General features: G+C 33.0%; 2 protein-coding genes across 6 annotated transcripts in view; one reads left to right on the top strand and one right to left on the bottom strand.

Annotated features, from left to right (window-relative positions):
* LOC104607287 (PHD finger-like domain-containing protein 5A) overlaps positions 1-3,954 on the bottom strand; it is a 31,231-nt gene extending 27,277 nt beyond the window's left edge. Inside the window, exons 1-3 of one of the 4 annotated variants that reach the window (XR_016085843.1) lie at positions 3,604-3,954; positions 3,390-3,477; positions 2,105-2,211 (exon numbers count right to left, since the gene is read on the bottom strand). The gene's annotated coding sequence lies outside the window, so the exon portion shown is untranslated. The remainder of the gene's footprint in view (positions 1-2,104; positions 2,212-3,389; positions 3,478-3,603) is intronic. The other 3 variants (XM_010272905.3, XM_010272902.3, XM_010272901.3) reach the window with 3 other exon arrangements.
* Positions 3,955-12,247: 8,293 nt separating this feature from the next.
* Positions 12,248-12,666, top strand: part of THO2 — a 78,897-nt gene continuing 78,478 nt past the window's right edge. For both annotated transcript variants that reach the window (XM_010272907.2, XM_010272906.3), the window contains exon 1: positions 12,248-12,658. In XM_010272907.2, coding sequence (XP_010271209.1) covers positions 12,524-12,658 — 135 coding nt within the window. In that variant the 5' untranslated portion in view covers positions 12,248-12,523. The remainder of the gene's footprint in view (positions 12,659-12,666) is intronic.

Below are 12,666 nucleotides of genomic sequence, written 5' to 3'. Positions count from 1 at the left end.
AGAGGTTAGCAAGATGGAAGAGGAATTATATATCTTGTTGGGAGGGAGAATTACTCTGATCAAATCCACTCTAGAAAACCTTCTTGTGTATTTCATGTCGGTTTTTAGGGTGCCCCAAGGTAAGAAAAACTGAAAAAATTATGAGAGGTTTTCTTTGGGAGCCTGGAGAAGGGAAGAAAGATCATTTAGTTAGACGGGAAAAGGTGATGCAATTGAAGGATGAAGGGGGTCTGGGTATTGGGAATATAAGGTTGAAGAATACGTCTTTGTTAAGTAAATGGCTTGGGAGATTCCCTGAAGAAAATGAGAAGTTGTGGCATAGAGTTATAACAAGTATCCATGGACTGTCAAACAATGGGTGGGACACGGGCTGCATGTACAAAGCTACTTAGGCTGCTCCTTGAAAGGCTTTTTTTTATCAACAGCTCCTTGGAAGGCTATCCATGACAATCTTCCTAGGTTCCTCACTCACATGGGCTGCATGCACAGAGCTACTTTTCACCTCTTAGTTTCCTATCCTTTTTGCTTTCTTTATTTAGGAGTGGTTTTATTCTCTTTATGGTTGCTTATGGATCCCCCTGATAGCTTGGAGGGACTCAGGGACTATTTAGCTCTCCTGTTTTTACTTGCTCTAAAACACGAGGCAAGATTTTGGGGAGATGCACTAGAGCAATGGTAGTTTGGACACTTTTGGAAGAAAGGAATCTAAGAACCTTTGAAGACAGGGAAAGAAGTAAGGAAGTTGTGATAGAAGTAATAACTTTAAGGGTGGCTCATTGGGTGAAAACTTTAAAGCTTTTTGCAGATTTTAAAGTTGAAGATTTTTTCAATTCGTGTGGTTCAATTGTTGTTTCTTCCTCCAAAAGACAGAATTATAGAGGCTTGGTCACCCCCACGTGCTAGGTGGAAGAAATTGAATTTTGATGGTAGTTGTATAGGTAATCCTGGCCCATCCAGTATAGGTGGGATAATTAGAGAAGAAAATGAAAACATCCTAGCAATGTATTCAAGTCCTATTCAACAAGGTTATGTGGTGAGATCAGAGCTAATGGCAGCAGTTTAAGTGGTGGAGAAGGATAAAGAAATGGGGATTGAGAGACTAATCATTAAGGGTGATTCAAAAATAGTTGTGGGCTAGCTAAAAAAGGGGGAAGGAATAACTTGGCAACTAAGGAATGAGTTCAGGCACTTCAAACAACTATCTAAAGATATGCTCATCCAAATAAGATGGATTAGAAGATCTGCAAATAGCATGGAAGATGGCCTATTTAAACAAGGAATTCAGAGACAATCCATGTTTTGGGCTTATTTGTAAATTTGGGATGGTTTTTGGGTTTGTTGTTTTTTCACAACCTCTTTTTTTTTATAACTGAATTATAATTTCATTAATAAGAGAAATATAAGCTGTTACAAGCATCCCTTGGAGAGGTGCGAGGTGCATCCTCTCCTAGACATTACCGTGAAAACAGAATAAACCAGAAAAAGTTACAGACCTGCCCAGAATAGCTCTTCCCTAAATACCCCTTGTTTGGCAAGAGAATCAGCGAAAGTATTTGCCGACCTACCCACCCATTGGACTCTAATTGTCATGTGTCCAGTTAACCATTTAAATTTTTTCATAAGATCCCTATAGGTCCAAGTAACTGAATTAGGGTTCTGCAGCCAACCCACAATCACCTTAGAGTCCCCTTCAATCAGTAACTTCTCTATCCCAAGTTGGTTGGCAATCTGAACTCATTTTATAGCAGCCAACAGTTCAGCCCTTGTAGAATGGCCCACTCTCACCGGGCTTGAAAGCAGAGATAAGATATTGCTTTCCTCAGATCTCAAGACCCCTCCAATCCTTGACAAACCTGGATTGCCTCGGCTACTCCCATAAAAGTTCAGTTTAATAAAACCTATTGTTGTATCTTTTTATTCTAAATTAATGAATCATTTTTTGTTTCCGATCAAAAAAAATTGCCTGCTAAGTCTTGTCAAGCATATTCATAAAAGCCACTAAATCCAAAAAAAAAGGTCAGATAGAAATGCTGAATTCCATGGTCATTGTATACAAAAGAACACCAACTATAACATTTACTTTTTCTTGCACAATTTCTCTTACCGCAACTTTTGCAAACAAGAAGTGCTGTTTTAATTTCTTCACAAATCAGAAACTGAATTCCATGGTGATTGCATACAAAGTTATGGGCATGATGAATGGGAAACAACCTGAAATTAAATCATAATACTGAGTAATGCAGGAATGGAAACTCTAAACAAGTGTCTTTGCAAACTAGGTTTGGTCATTTAGAGAAACTATGCCTAATATCCTGCTTACATATTTATCTCCATGTCACACCCTCTTTGCACACTGGGTTGCCCATTTTGAAAGTGACTCTATTGGACCTCCATAAGCTTTCAGAACAGATTACAAGGGATCCGTGTACTCTCTTTTCATATGTCAACTTTCAGCCTAGACCACTAACTTATTGCCACATGGGTTGTAAGGATCACCTCCACGGCTCCACCCATGGATTTCAGCAAAGATTGAGGAAAAAAAAGTTTGGAAAGACATGTTAACACTAGAGCAATAATTGGCCCATTCCTGGAGGTCATACGTCTGATCACGGGAAGGGACCAACCAGCCAATGAATCTGGAATAAAGAGAAAAAAAGAAGCCAAGGAATCTGAAAAAAAAAAATCGAAATGTTCAATTTTTTAATCCATAAAGTGGTGGAGTATGAATTCAGTCCTCACAGAGCCGTACCCACGCTTTGCTCACAGCCTTTTGGAGCCATTCATCTGAAACATATCTGTATTTGTATGTTTTTATCCATGGGGAGATATTCCAATGCACAGCTTCAAATGGCTGTGAGCATGGAGTGAGATGGTTCTGTGAGGACTGAATCCGAATTCAAAGCGGTGGATCATTTACAAAAGAAAAAATGAAGAAAAAAACATCCCATTAAATAACCAATAGTGAGTTGACCCTGGCTTGAAAGTTTGAAAAGTCGCAGTAGAGTCTTTGTTTGAAAAGTTGTCTAAAAACCTGGCTTGCAAGTTGGTTTTGATATTATGGATTTGTTTGTTTGTACAGACTCCCTCACCGTTTCTTTCAAAGAATACATTCATGGCAGACTTCATCAAGGAAATATCACAAGTAAAAAAATGAAAAGAAATTATTTAAGTTAGAATTTGGAAAGATATATGCAGGAAAAGAACTGCTAAAACAATGTTATGATATGACCATGAGATGATTGAAATAAAATCAACCATGCCAGAAAATAAAGCTCTGTTGCAGTAAAAATAAATAAGTAAAGCTCCGAGAAAAGCTTCATCTCCTTTCAGGGTTGTAGATTACAAAGTTTAATGGTTTAGATGTTGTCATCCATCAAGTTGATTGTTACCCATTTTACACAAACAGACACATAAGAAGCAAGGGGGAACATTGTTTCATGTACAACAGCTGCAGGGTCAACTCAAGCACCATAACCCCTGCTAGAGATGAAGCAAGAGATTAGATTTGAAAACATCCCTACCCATTAGACACTACCGCCGTGTATTTGAAAACATCCAAGTTTACATGCTTCAAGATTCAAGAACAAAGGTAAAAGGCCTAACCTTCTTGCAGATTTATCCGTTCGATTTGCTCAAATGATGTTCTGGGCTTCTCGTTACTCAACTGATAAGTCTTCACTCTTCAAACCAATCCAAGATGATTCGTTTTCTTTTTCAGTGGTCAAATGGAGAATGGAGAGAGAGACGGTGAGGGAAAAGAGACTACTCCGAGCGTGAGCTGCTGCTGAGTGAAGAAGAGCAACTCCAGCCTGATACGGTGATACACGGAGACGGATACGGTGAGACCAAGAAGCAGAGCCGCAGGCTGAGAATACCGAGAGCACCGGTCCCCTTTCGTTTTCTCTTTCGGTGGTAGAATGGAGATTGCAACGGGCATTTCGGTAGACGCTAGGATTTTGAGCAAAATGACCATTTTGGACATCTATTAATATAAAGGGTAAATTTCTTAAACTACCCTTATGATTTAGCGAATTGATTAAATGTACCCTTACTGATTGAAAATTGACTAATGCTACCCCTATTTTAATTGATTAATATTTCCCTTACCGTTAATACCCCTTAATTTCCCGTAAACAAAAAAAAGATAAAAGGACTAATTTTCCCTTTAGATTTGTATCTCTCTCAACCCTTATTTCTCTCTCATTTTTCCCATCGTTGTTGGGTTCACGAACATAGTAACAGAACACACAAGAAATTTGCCACTATTTTACTTTGTGTTTTAGCCGGACCAAGCGATGGAGAGCAGTGGCGAATCTACCAGCTTTCGGAGAGCTTCAGCAAGACGAACAGGGGGAGATCCGTTGCTGCTCAATCTCCCGCTTAAGAGAGAGGGAGAGAGAGAGAGAGAGACGGAGACAGAGAGAGAGGGCAGATTTGTTGTTGTTGTCGCAATCTCCATTTCTGCAGAAGATGATGATGATGACAATGATGAAGAAAGGGCATTTCTAATGTATTATGGTTGTAGTTGATTTGTTGTCGAGCTTTTGTTTTCCTATGGTGTTAGACAGAATCCAATTGTAAGATTGACCCAAAAGCTTTGAAGCGATGAGTTGTCACTTTTTGTATCATTAGGTTTGATCTTGAGTAGGGTCAAGTCATTGAGTGTTACCCACTGGATGAGAGGCTAAAGCGAGGAAGAGAGCAAAAGTCAGTGGTCATTTTGTCTTACTATCTGTTCTCGAGTGTGTTCATGTCCTTTGTTTTTTTACATTGGTAAGAGAGCTCTGGAGCAGAATGCTTCTTGCGTCTCAGCATGGCCTGCTCTTGTACCAGGTAAACTAATGGAACTTCTTATAGGGAATGCTACGCTTAAAGTAAACCTGTTGCCTGCTCATAGCTTGCCATTGGAGTGGGGGATCGTGTCAGATGAGTCTTTCTCCTCTATGGCTCCTTCTCTTCTTACAAACCAATCAATCCCACAGGGTCTTCCAAGAGAAGAGAACGAATGAAATGTAGCATACTAGGCACAGACACTGAGAGAGAGAGAGAGAGAAAGAGAAATGTTCTCTCATTTCGTTCCTTCTCGTGTTGATACATTGATGTAGAAGCCGGTGTTGGTTTCGAAGATAACCAACTTCAAGCTCCCTCTCTCTCCTTCTCGAGTTGATACCAAAATCGTATCTCCAAAATGAAAAGGGTATTTTTGAACATAAAAGGGTAAATTGGGTATTTTTGAAGTTATAACAATCACATGATGGCACATGTGAGCAGTTTATGATGGAACATTAACGATAAGGGAAGTATTAGTTAATTGTTAGAAACAGTAGGGTAGCATTAGCCAATTTTCAAACAATAAGGGTACACTTAGTCAATTTGCTAAACCATATAGGTAGTTTGGGGAATTTACCCTAATATAAATAGAATAAATTACAAAGACCTACCCCATGTAGTTTTTTTCACCACAAATACCCCCTGAGCTGTGGTCGTTAGAGAATTACCAGTCTGTTAGTGTTCTGTCAGTGAAAGAGATTCACATTTGACTGTTTAAAGTTTTTTAAATACCAAGTTATCCTTTTTTTCTAAAATCAAAGATAGGTCATAAGACTCTTAGACTTTCAAAGTTAAAAAAAAAATAAAAAAGAAAATATGAGGGTGTTTGGAACCATGCGCATTTATTAAATAAACACTGCCACATAAGCACTAGTTAAGCATTTGCCCAATTATGTGAATCCGTACATAGAGACTTGCAAAAGTAGGCTTTGGTTTATTCACTATTTCAACACCTACTGTTGATTGTAGCACTTCCCCCAATGAATAGGCATTTATTCACTACTTTGCTAATGTGGTGCCTAAGTGTCAATAAATTGGTATTATTGCTTTTATCGATTTTCTAAACAGATCAAATACGTTTAGTAAATAAACATCCATAGTTCCAAACACCTACTATGTGTCTATTACCCAAAGTGAGACTTGAAAAGTGTTATGGGTTGGGGAGGAACTAAAGAGATAGGACTCTGCTCTCTTCACAGCTCAACGAATAGAAGAGTAAAGCAATTCACTTGCTTAAATAGAGACAAAAAGCAGGAAGAAGCGTAAAAATGAACAACTTGCATGAGTTCTCAAGCTTTATCTGAAAGCTCTGAGTATAAAAATGATAACGCAACCAATTTAACGACCATGTTAAGGAGTTCCTGACAATAGAAAATAAGACCAGCAATGAAGTTCACAAAGCTTGGGTCTCACCCCAATACCTTATTTGCCATTGAGGATGTAAGGTAAGAGTGGAAGTGTGGAACAAAATAATATTGCATTTTTTCTTCAAAAGTATAAGTACTTTCCAGAGATACAAGAGTTTGAGGCCTTTCTTCCCTAAGTGCAGGATTGTCTCCATTAGCCAAGAATTGAACCTGGGTCTGTACTGTGGCAGCATGCTATTCCACCACAAGACTGTTGGTGCTTATTATTTAAGGACAATAAATATACCTAACTCAACCATATACTTGACTGAATAGAGTAAATTGTTAAACAAGCCGTTTTTTGCTAAAACATTGTTCTAGTACTATTTTAAAATAATAAAATCAAGCCTTTGAGGTATTTTCATGGCCCCATCTTAAATTATATGAAATGACACCTTGTTGGGACCACAATAGTACATCTAAAGCCCCTTGATTTTGTGTTGCATTGATGGATTGTTTGGTTGTCATGAAGCATAAACACAAAGCCCAACTATAGACGGTATGAACAACAAGGTTGATGGTGCTATGAACGGAGTCGAAACAAGTGCATATGCTACCTAAAGATGACGAGCCGAGGATTAACAATATTGAATTGAATGAAAATGAGCCGAGGATTAACAAAATTCCACCTATTTCAACAATTATTGATTGTAGAGATTCAACTCATCACTACTCATCTTTTGTATTTCATAACCCATCTATCTCTTCTCTCCATTGTTGCATCGCCTTATTTTTAAACATTAAATTTAGTTTAGCATCAGCTATTAGATCATATGTCTTGAAAACCTATAAACATGGAATGTGGGTAATGGTCTTTATAAACGAAAGTTGTTTAGTTTTTAACTATTGCAACATGTGTCCTGTGAAATAGAGTTCGACTTACAAATTGAACAAATCCTTTTTAATGCAACTAACAAACTCTTCACCATTGTTTTTCACTGTGTGTTCGAGCTTCATGAAAACTTTGCGTTTGGGCAAAATTCTTGATGCATTGTCAAACATTGGGTTCGAAAAGAAAAATGCAATATTTGGTTCCATTGCACATTGATTTGAAATTTTATAACATAATTGTCGCTCCCAGTCTCAGTTCCCCGATTCTCTGTGACAAAAGGGTTAGGGATTTTTAAAAAATGTATCAGTAATGTGATGTCACATGTTAACGGTTTATGATAAATAATTAACAGTAAATGAGGTTTTAGACAATTGTCAAAAACAATAAAGGTATTTTAATATAATATGTAAATAATAAGGGTGAGTAAGTCTATTAGCTAAACCATAAGGATAGTTTAAGAAATTTACCCTAATAATAAAAATGATAATCATTACCATTATTATTATTAATATTATTATTATTGTTGTTGTTGTTATAGATAAAAGCAACTAAATTGTTTCTTTTCTTCTAAATTGGCTTTTTACATGAAATGTAAAATATTTATAATTGTTAATTGATTAGTTATTATTTTATTTAATGGTTAAAGGCTTAAACTTATTGCTTAATAATTTATAATTTATGGATATATGTACTCTCTATCATTTTAATTTGGCACATTATATGTTATTTTCAATAATTTATAAACTTCTAATTAATTTTTCCTTAAGTTTTTCGATTTTCGCCTTGCAATGCGTTTAGGCTTATGTTTTACCTTTTCCAGGCCATTACACCTTAACCACACCTTTAGCCTTTTAAAATATTGTGGATATATGAATAATTTTCACTTTGTATGGTCCAATTAAGGTGTAAAAAACAATATTGAAAACAATTTTGTAATGAATCATTAATTGATGAAAATGAATATCTTATTTATTTACAAATGAATGATGGGTGTATTGTTTGTGGGGGAATTCTTTAAGTTGACAATAGAAGAGTTGTACTTTATAATAAAAATCTATCTATAAAATACAATGCTCATAAATTCAAAGATGTGTAGCAACAATAATAACATCAGAGATGTGTACACTTTAGCCTGTTCGTTTGATCTGATGTTTGGCATCTAAAAGTGCAATAATTACATTAAGAGGTATATTGATATTAGTGAACTTTTTATTCCTCTAAACTCTGAATGCAATGAATGTTGTTCTGAATTTTGAAATTTGTCAAATGTCTATTTTAACCCCATATATGAGAACTTTTGTTTGCCTTTTTGGGGTATCATTAGAAAACAAAAAATTATAAAATTCCACTTTAACGGATAAGAGATAAGAGAAAACGAACACCCATTTTCCTCTTATAGTTATAAGATTTTTCTCAAGAGATAAGAGTTAAGAGGAAATTAACAGAACCTTACTTATTGTATAATGTGATGAATGTATAATATTAGGGATGTCACTTAATTTTCATATAAACTTATTTGTTCTATAAATGTTACTATTCATGCAATTTGTTGTACTTTTTATACTTTTGTATGTTTTCATTTTTTATTTATTTATTATTATTTAATTATGACATTAAATATTTATACATTTGACCCGTGATTTTGAATTGTTGGCTCACCACCAAATATGAAACAATTGAATTTTCTATGTTAGTTTGAAATTTGTATTTTATTTCTATTTATATGAAATGATTATTCTTTGTGGCACTTATTTTTTTAATATTAATATACAATTCAATGAATGAATGTAAGTTAATACCATAAACATATAACTCAAAGGGAATTGAATGAGGAGAAATATAGTAATTCAAATTATACTTTGTGCCCCCACAATTAGAGAGACCAAATACAAAATTGGTTGAATGATGAGAAAATTGTTGTTGAACTTAAAATTCTATCAGTATAATAAGAGAGACACTAAATTAAAAAATTGAGATATGTTAGTCAAATAAAAGTTCCAAACTCTAATTTACACTTTTAATAATAGTATAGATAATATAGATTTTTTTTCATTTTTTACTATTTAATTGTGATTTTATGGATTAACCTGGACTATTGAATTCCCAAACCATTTATCGAATGGAAAACATTTTCTTTATTGAGATAATTGCAAAATTTGTATTACGTTCCACTATCAATAAAATTAATTACCATTTATTATATTTATTTTCTTTAATATGATGGCCATAGAATATAAGAGACGTGACATTTTTTTGTTAAAATTTTGTATTTTTGTTTTTTTATAGTTTTATTTCTTATTATTTAATTATAACAACATGGGTTGACCCATTTAGTTTTACATATTATATTTCAATATATCATTAATAGAAATAATCACTATTTATCATACTTATTTTTTTAGTATAAATTAATATATAATATTAGATACCTGTCTAAAATTTTCTCTTTTGATATAATTTTTTGTATTTTTTATTTTTTAAAACATATTATTTAAGGGAAAAATTATGATCAATACCCTGTTCTTTGGCTTGGGTGACAATTTGGCCCTCGAACTTTAAAATTCGACAATCCAATACTTGGACTTCCGAAATGTGACAATTTGGTACCTACCATTTAATGGACCATTAATTAGCGACATCATGTGACAGTATATGCAGATTAAATAATTTAAAAAACCAAATGTACCCTTGTTGATAATTTTTTGACCATTTGACCATTTCTGTTTAAACAAATAAAAGAATGGGAAAAGGCTCTTTCATCTTCAGTTATAGGTTGGAAGATCAACAAAGGAGGATCTCCAATCCCCATTGAAAATGGCTCACAGAGAAAGGTTATTGTAGTGGGGGTTATTTTTATAATTTAAAAAACGAATCAAGCTTAGTTGTAAAAAATGAGATGGGTATTTACATCTTTGTACGCGTTGGTTTACGGTTTGTTAACAATAGGTACCGGATTGTCAAATTTCGAAAGTTTAGGTACTGGATTGTCACATTTTAAAGTTCGGGGACCAAATTGTCCCTCGAGTCAAAGTACAAGGTACTGATTGATAATTTTCCCATTATTTAACTATGACATCATGGGTTTATCAAATGATTCGAATAATTGCAGCATTGACCCACTCCTCAAGGGGGGAAATGGTTTCATTTAATGATCAATTTTAAATTTTGTATCCCATTTCCATCATTAATAAAATACTTTTTATTTATCACATCTATTTTTTTTTAGTATGACAAATATACAATATTAGAGATGTTCCTTTTTTTTTAATTTATGCATTTTTGTATTTGTTGTATTTAATTATGGATTGGTGGATTCGTCTATCCCAAATGGTAAATAGAAGATTCCATGAGAGACAAAGAGGATTAATAATAAGGGAATGAGATGCATTAAAAAGTAATATCCAAATTACAATTTATGCCCTCATAATGGAGATCCACGAAATTCAATAGAAGATATATTATATTTATTCTATGCTAAAAATTTCATAAGCCATGAATATTTGAATATGATTTGTCATGTCTTATAGGATATACGGATCCAATATAAACAGATCATGAATCAAATAGGGCTGAATCACAAATTCTATCCATTTGCATCCTTAATTTTGCAATTCCAATCAATCATTAATCAACCCTGAAAAAAGCAATAAGTAGAAGGCGATTGGGTCATTAGGGTTCGTATAAACTATAAAGGAACTGTGGCCTCGTGGGCCTATTTTCAACGAAATCAAATAGACACGAGTACAACTATTGATTAAAATATCAATATAGTACGCCTGATGGGCATATCATATCGGTGTCGAGTCGGTATATGAAAGCGCATAAACCTCTCTTTGACAACAACTAACATGATTTGAACCCAATACCAAAACTCACCTAGCACCCAAGAACAATGCATTTTTAAATACTAAGCCAATTTTTATTTCATGCCAATAAATGGAATATATTAACTTTTACTACTTAATATCAACATAAAATCCCAACAACCAATATACACTTATTTTCAACAACTCCAATTACAAATTAAAAAGAATAACATTTAAAGTTAATATTTTATAAACCAATTAAATAAATAATTTATCAAATCCACATTTGTATCAAAAAGTTGATTTTTAATTTAAAGAAATTTTAAAATATTAATAATAGAATAGTTATTTTAATACTTAAAATTTACTAATTTGCACATGATATATATCTTAAATTTTTTCATAGATTACTAATTAATATTTTAATTTGCATTAAGTAACCATGTATTTATTATTTATAAAAATAAAAATATTATTTATAAAATGTTTAAAAATATAATATAAATTGAATCTATCAAATCCACTAATCTATATTTATATTAAAAAATTATTTTTATTTAGAAATTTATAAAAACATATCAATAATGAAATAATTATTATAGTAATTAAAATTTATGAGTTTTCATATAATATGTATCTTTGAAATTTAAATAGATTTGATATATTTTTTAGTTAGGATTATATATTTTTATAAATTATCAATTAATGTTGATTTGCATTTCATAATAACATATTTATTGTTTATAAAAATGAAAATATTGTTACCAAAATTTTGAGAATTAATTTTAATTAAAAATTTGTTTAATGTTAAAGTTTATTAGTAAAATAGAAAAAAATGATACAATAATTGAAATATAATAATTGCATATGTTTTGTGCCTTAGACTTTAATATAAAATAAGATAATAATGGATTTGTGCATGTATTAATTTATAAAAAATGTATATAATATGTTTTTTGGAATCTTGATTGATGCATATTAATAAAATTATATGATATTTATGTATTCTATTATATTAATAGTAATATGTTTTCTTCATATATATCATTAAAATATATATTTGTTATGTATTTATATATTATTTATAATTATTTTGATATTAAACCTATTATTAATAATATATTTATAAAATTAATACTCATTTTATAGCATATCTAATTGTTTTTATGTTTTTAATCCATGCGTTTCCAATACGCATTCGTATTCGAATTTTCTTCAATACGGATGGATACTTTAATCCTATCTTTTTTTTTAGAAAATCCTATCCGATACAATACCATTACTTTAATCCTTCAGCAATCAGCACCAGTGAAGCCGATTTCACCAAACTGTAATTTTATTGATAACGAAGGGTGATTTGCTTTTCCTTCTCCACAGTGGTGTGCCCAACTTCCCGCGGCCTAATACGATCCTCTCCCCAAACCCCAAATTAAAAAGAGAAGAAAAACTGAAACAGAACGAGAAAGGGAGAAGACCCTTTATCAAACCTTTTTATTCCTTTGTCCTTCGAACCCTAACTCGTTCTATCTCTTGAGTCATGAAAATTTTTAAACGCTCGAACGTAACTCTTAGTGATTTGTATATCTGAATCAAACTTGCTCAGAATCGATAGACTCTAGGGTTTACTTTCCGCTGCCCGATTCGTAAAGATGTCCCTTCCTCCCATAGAGTGTAAATACGTTACAGAGGAGTGTCTCCGGGAATGGAAGAATGGGAACACCAATTTCAAGGTACCGAACCCGGTCCCGGCGCTTCGGTTTCTCTACGAGCTCTGCTGGGCTATGGTGTGTTC

This window comes from Nelumbo nucifera, chromosome 4, assembly GCF_055504915.1.
Source record: "Nelumbo nucifera cultivar China Antique chromosome 4, China Antique-T2T, whole genome shotgun sequence".
Classification (NCBI taxonomy): domain Eukaryota; kingdom Viridiplantae; phylum Streptophyta; class Magnoliopsida; order Proteales; family Nelumbonaceae; genus Nelumbo; species Nelumbo nucifera.
The sequence above is the reverse complement of the archived record's forward strand: the minus strand, read 5'-3'. Positions and strand labels throughout refer to the sequence as shown.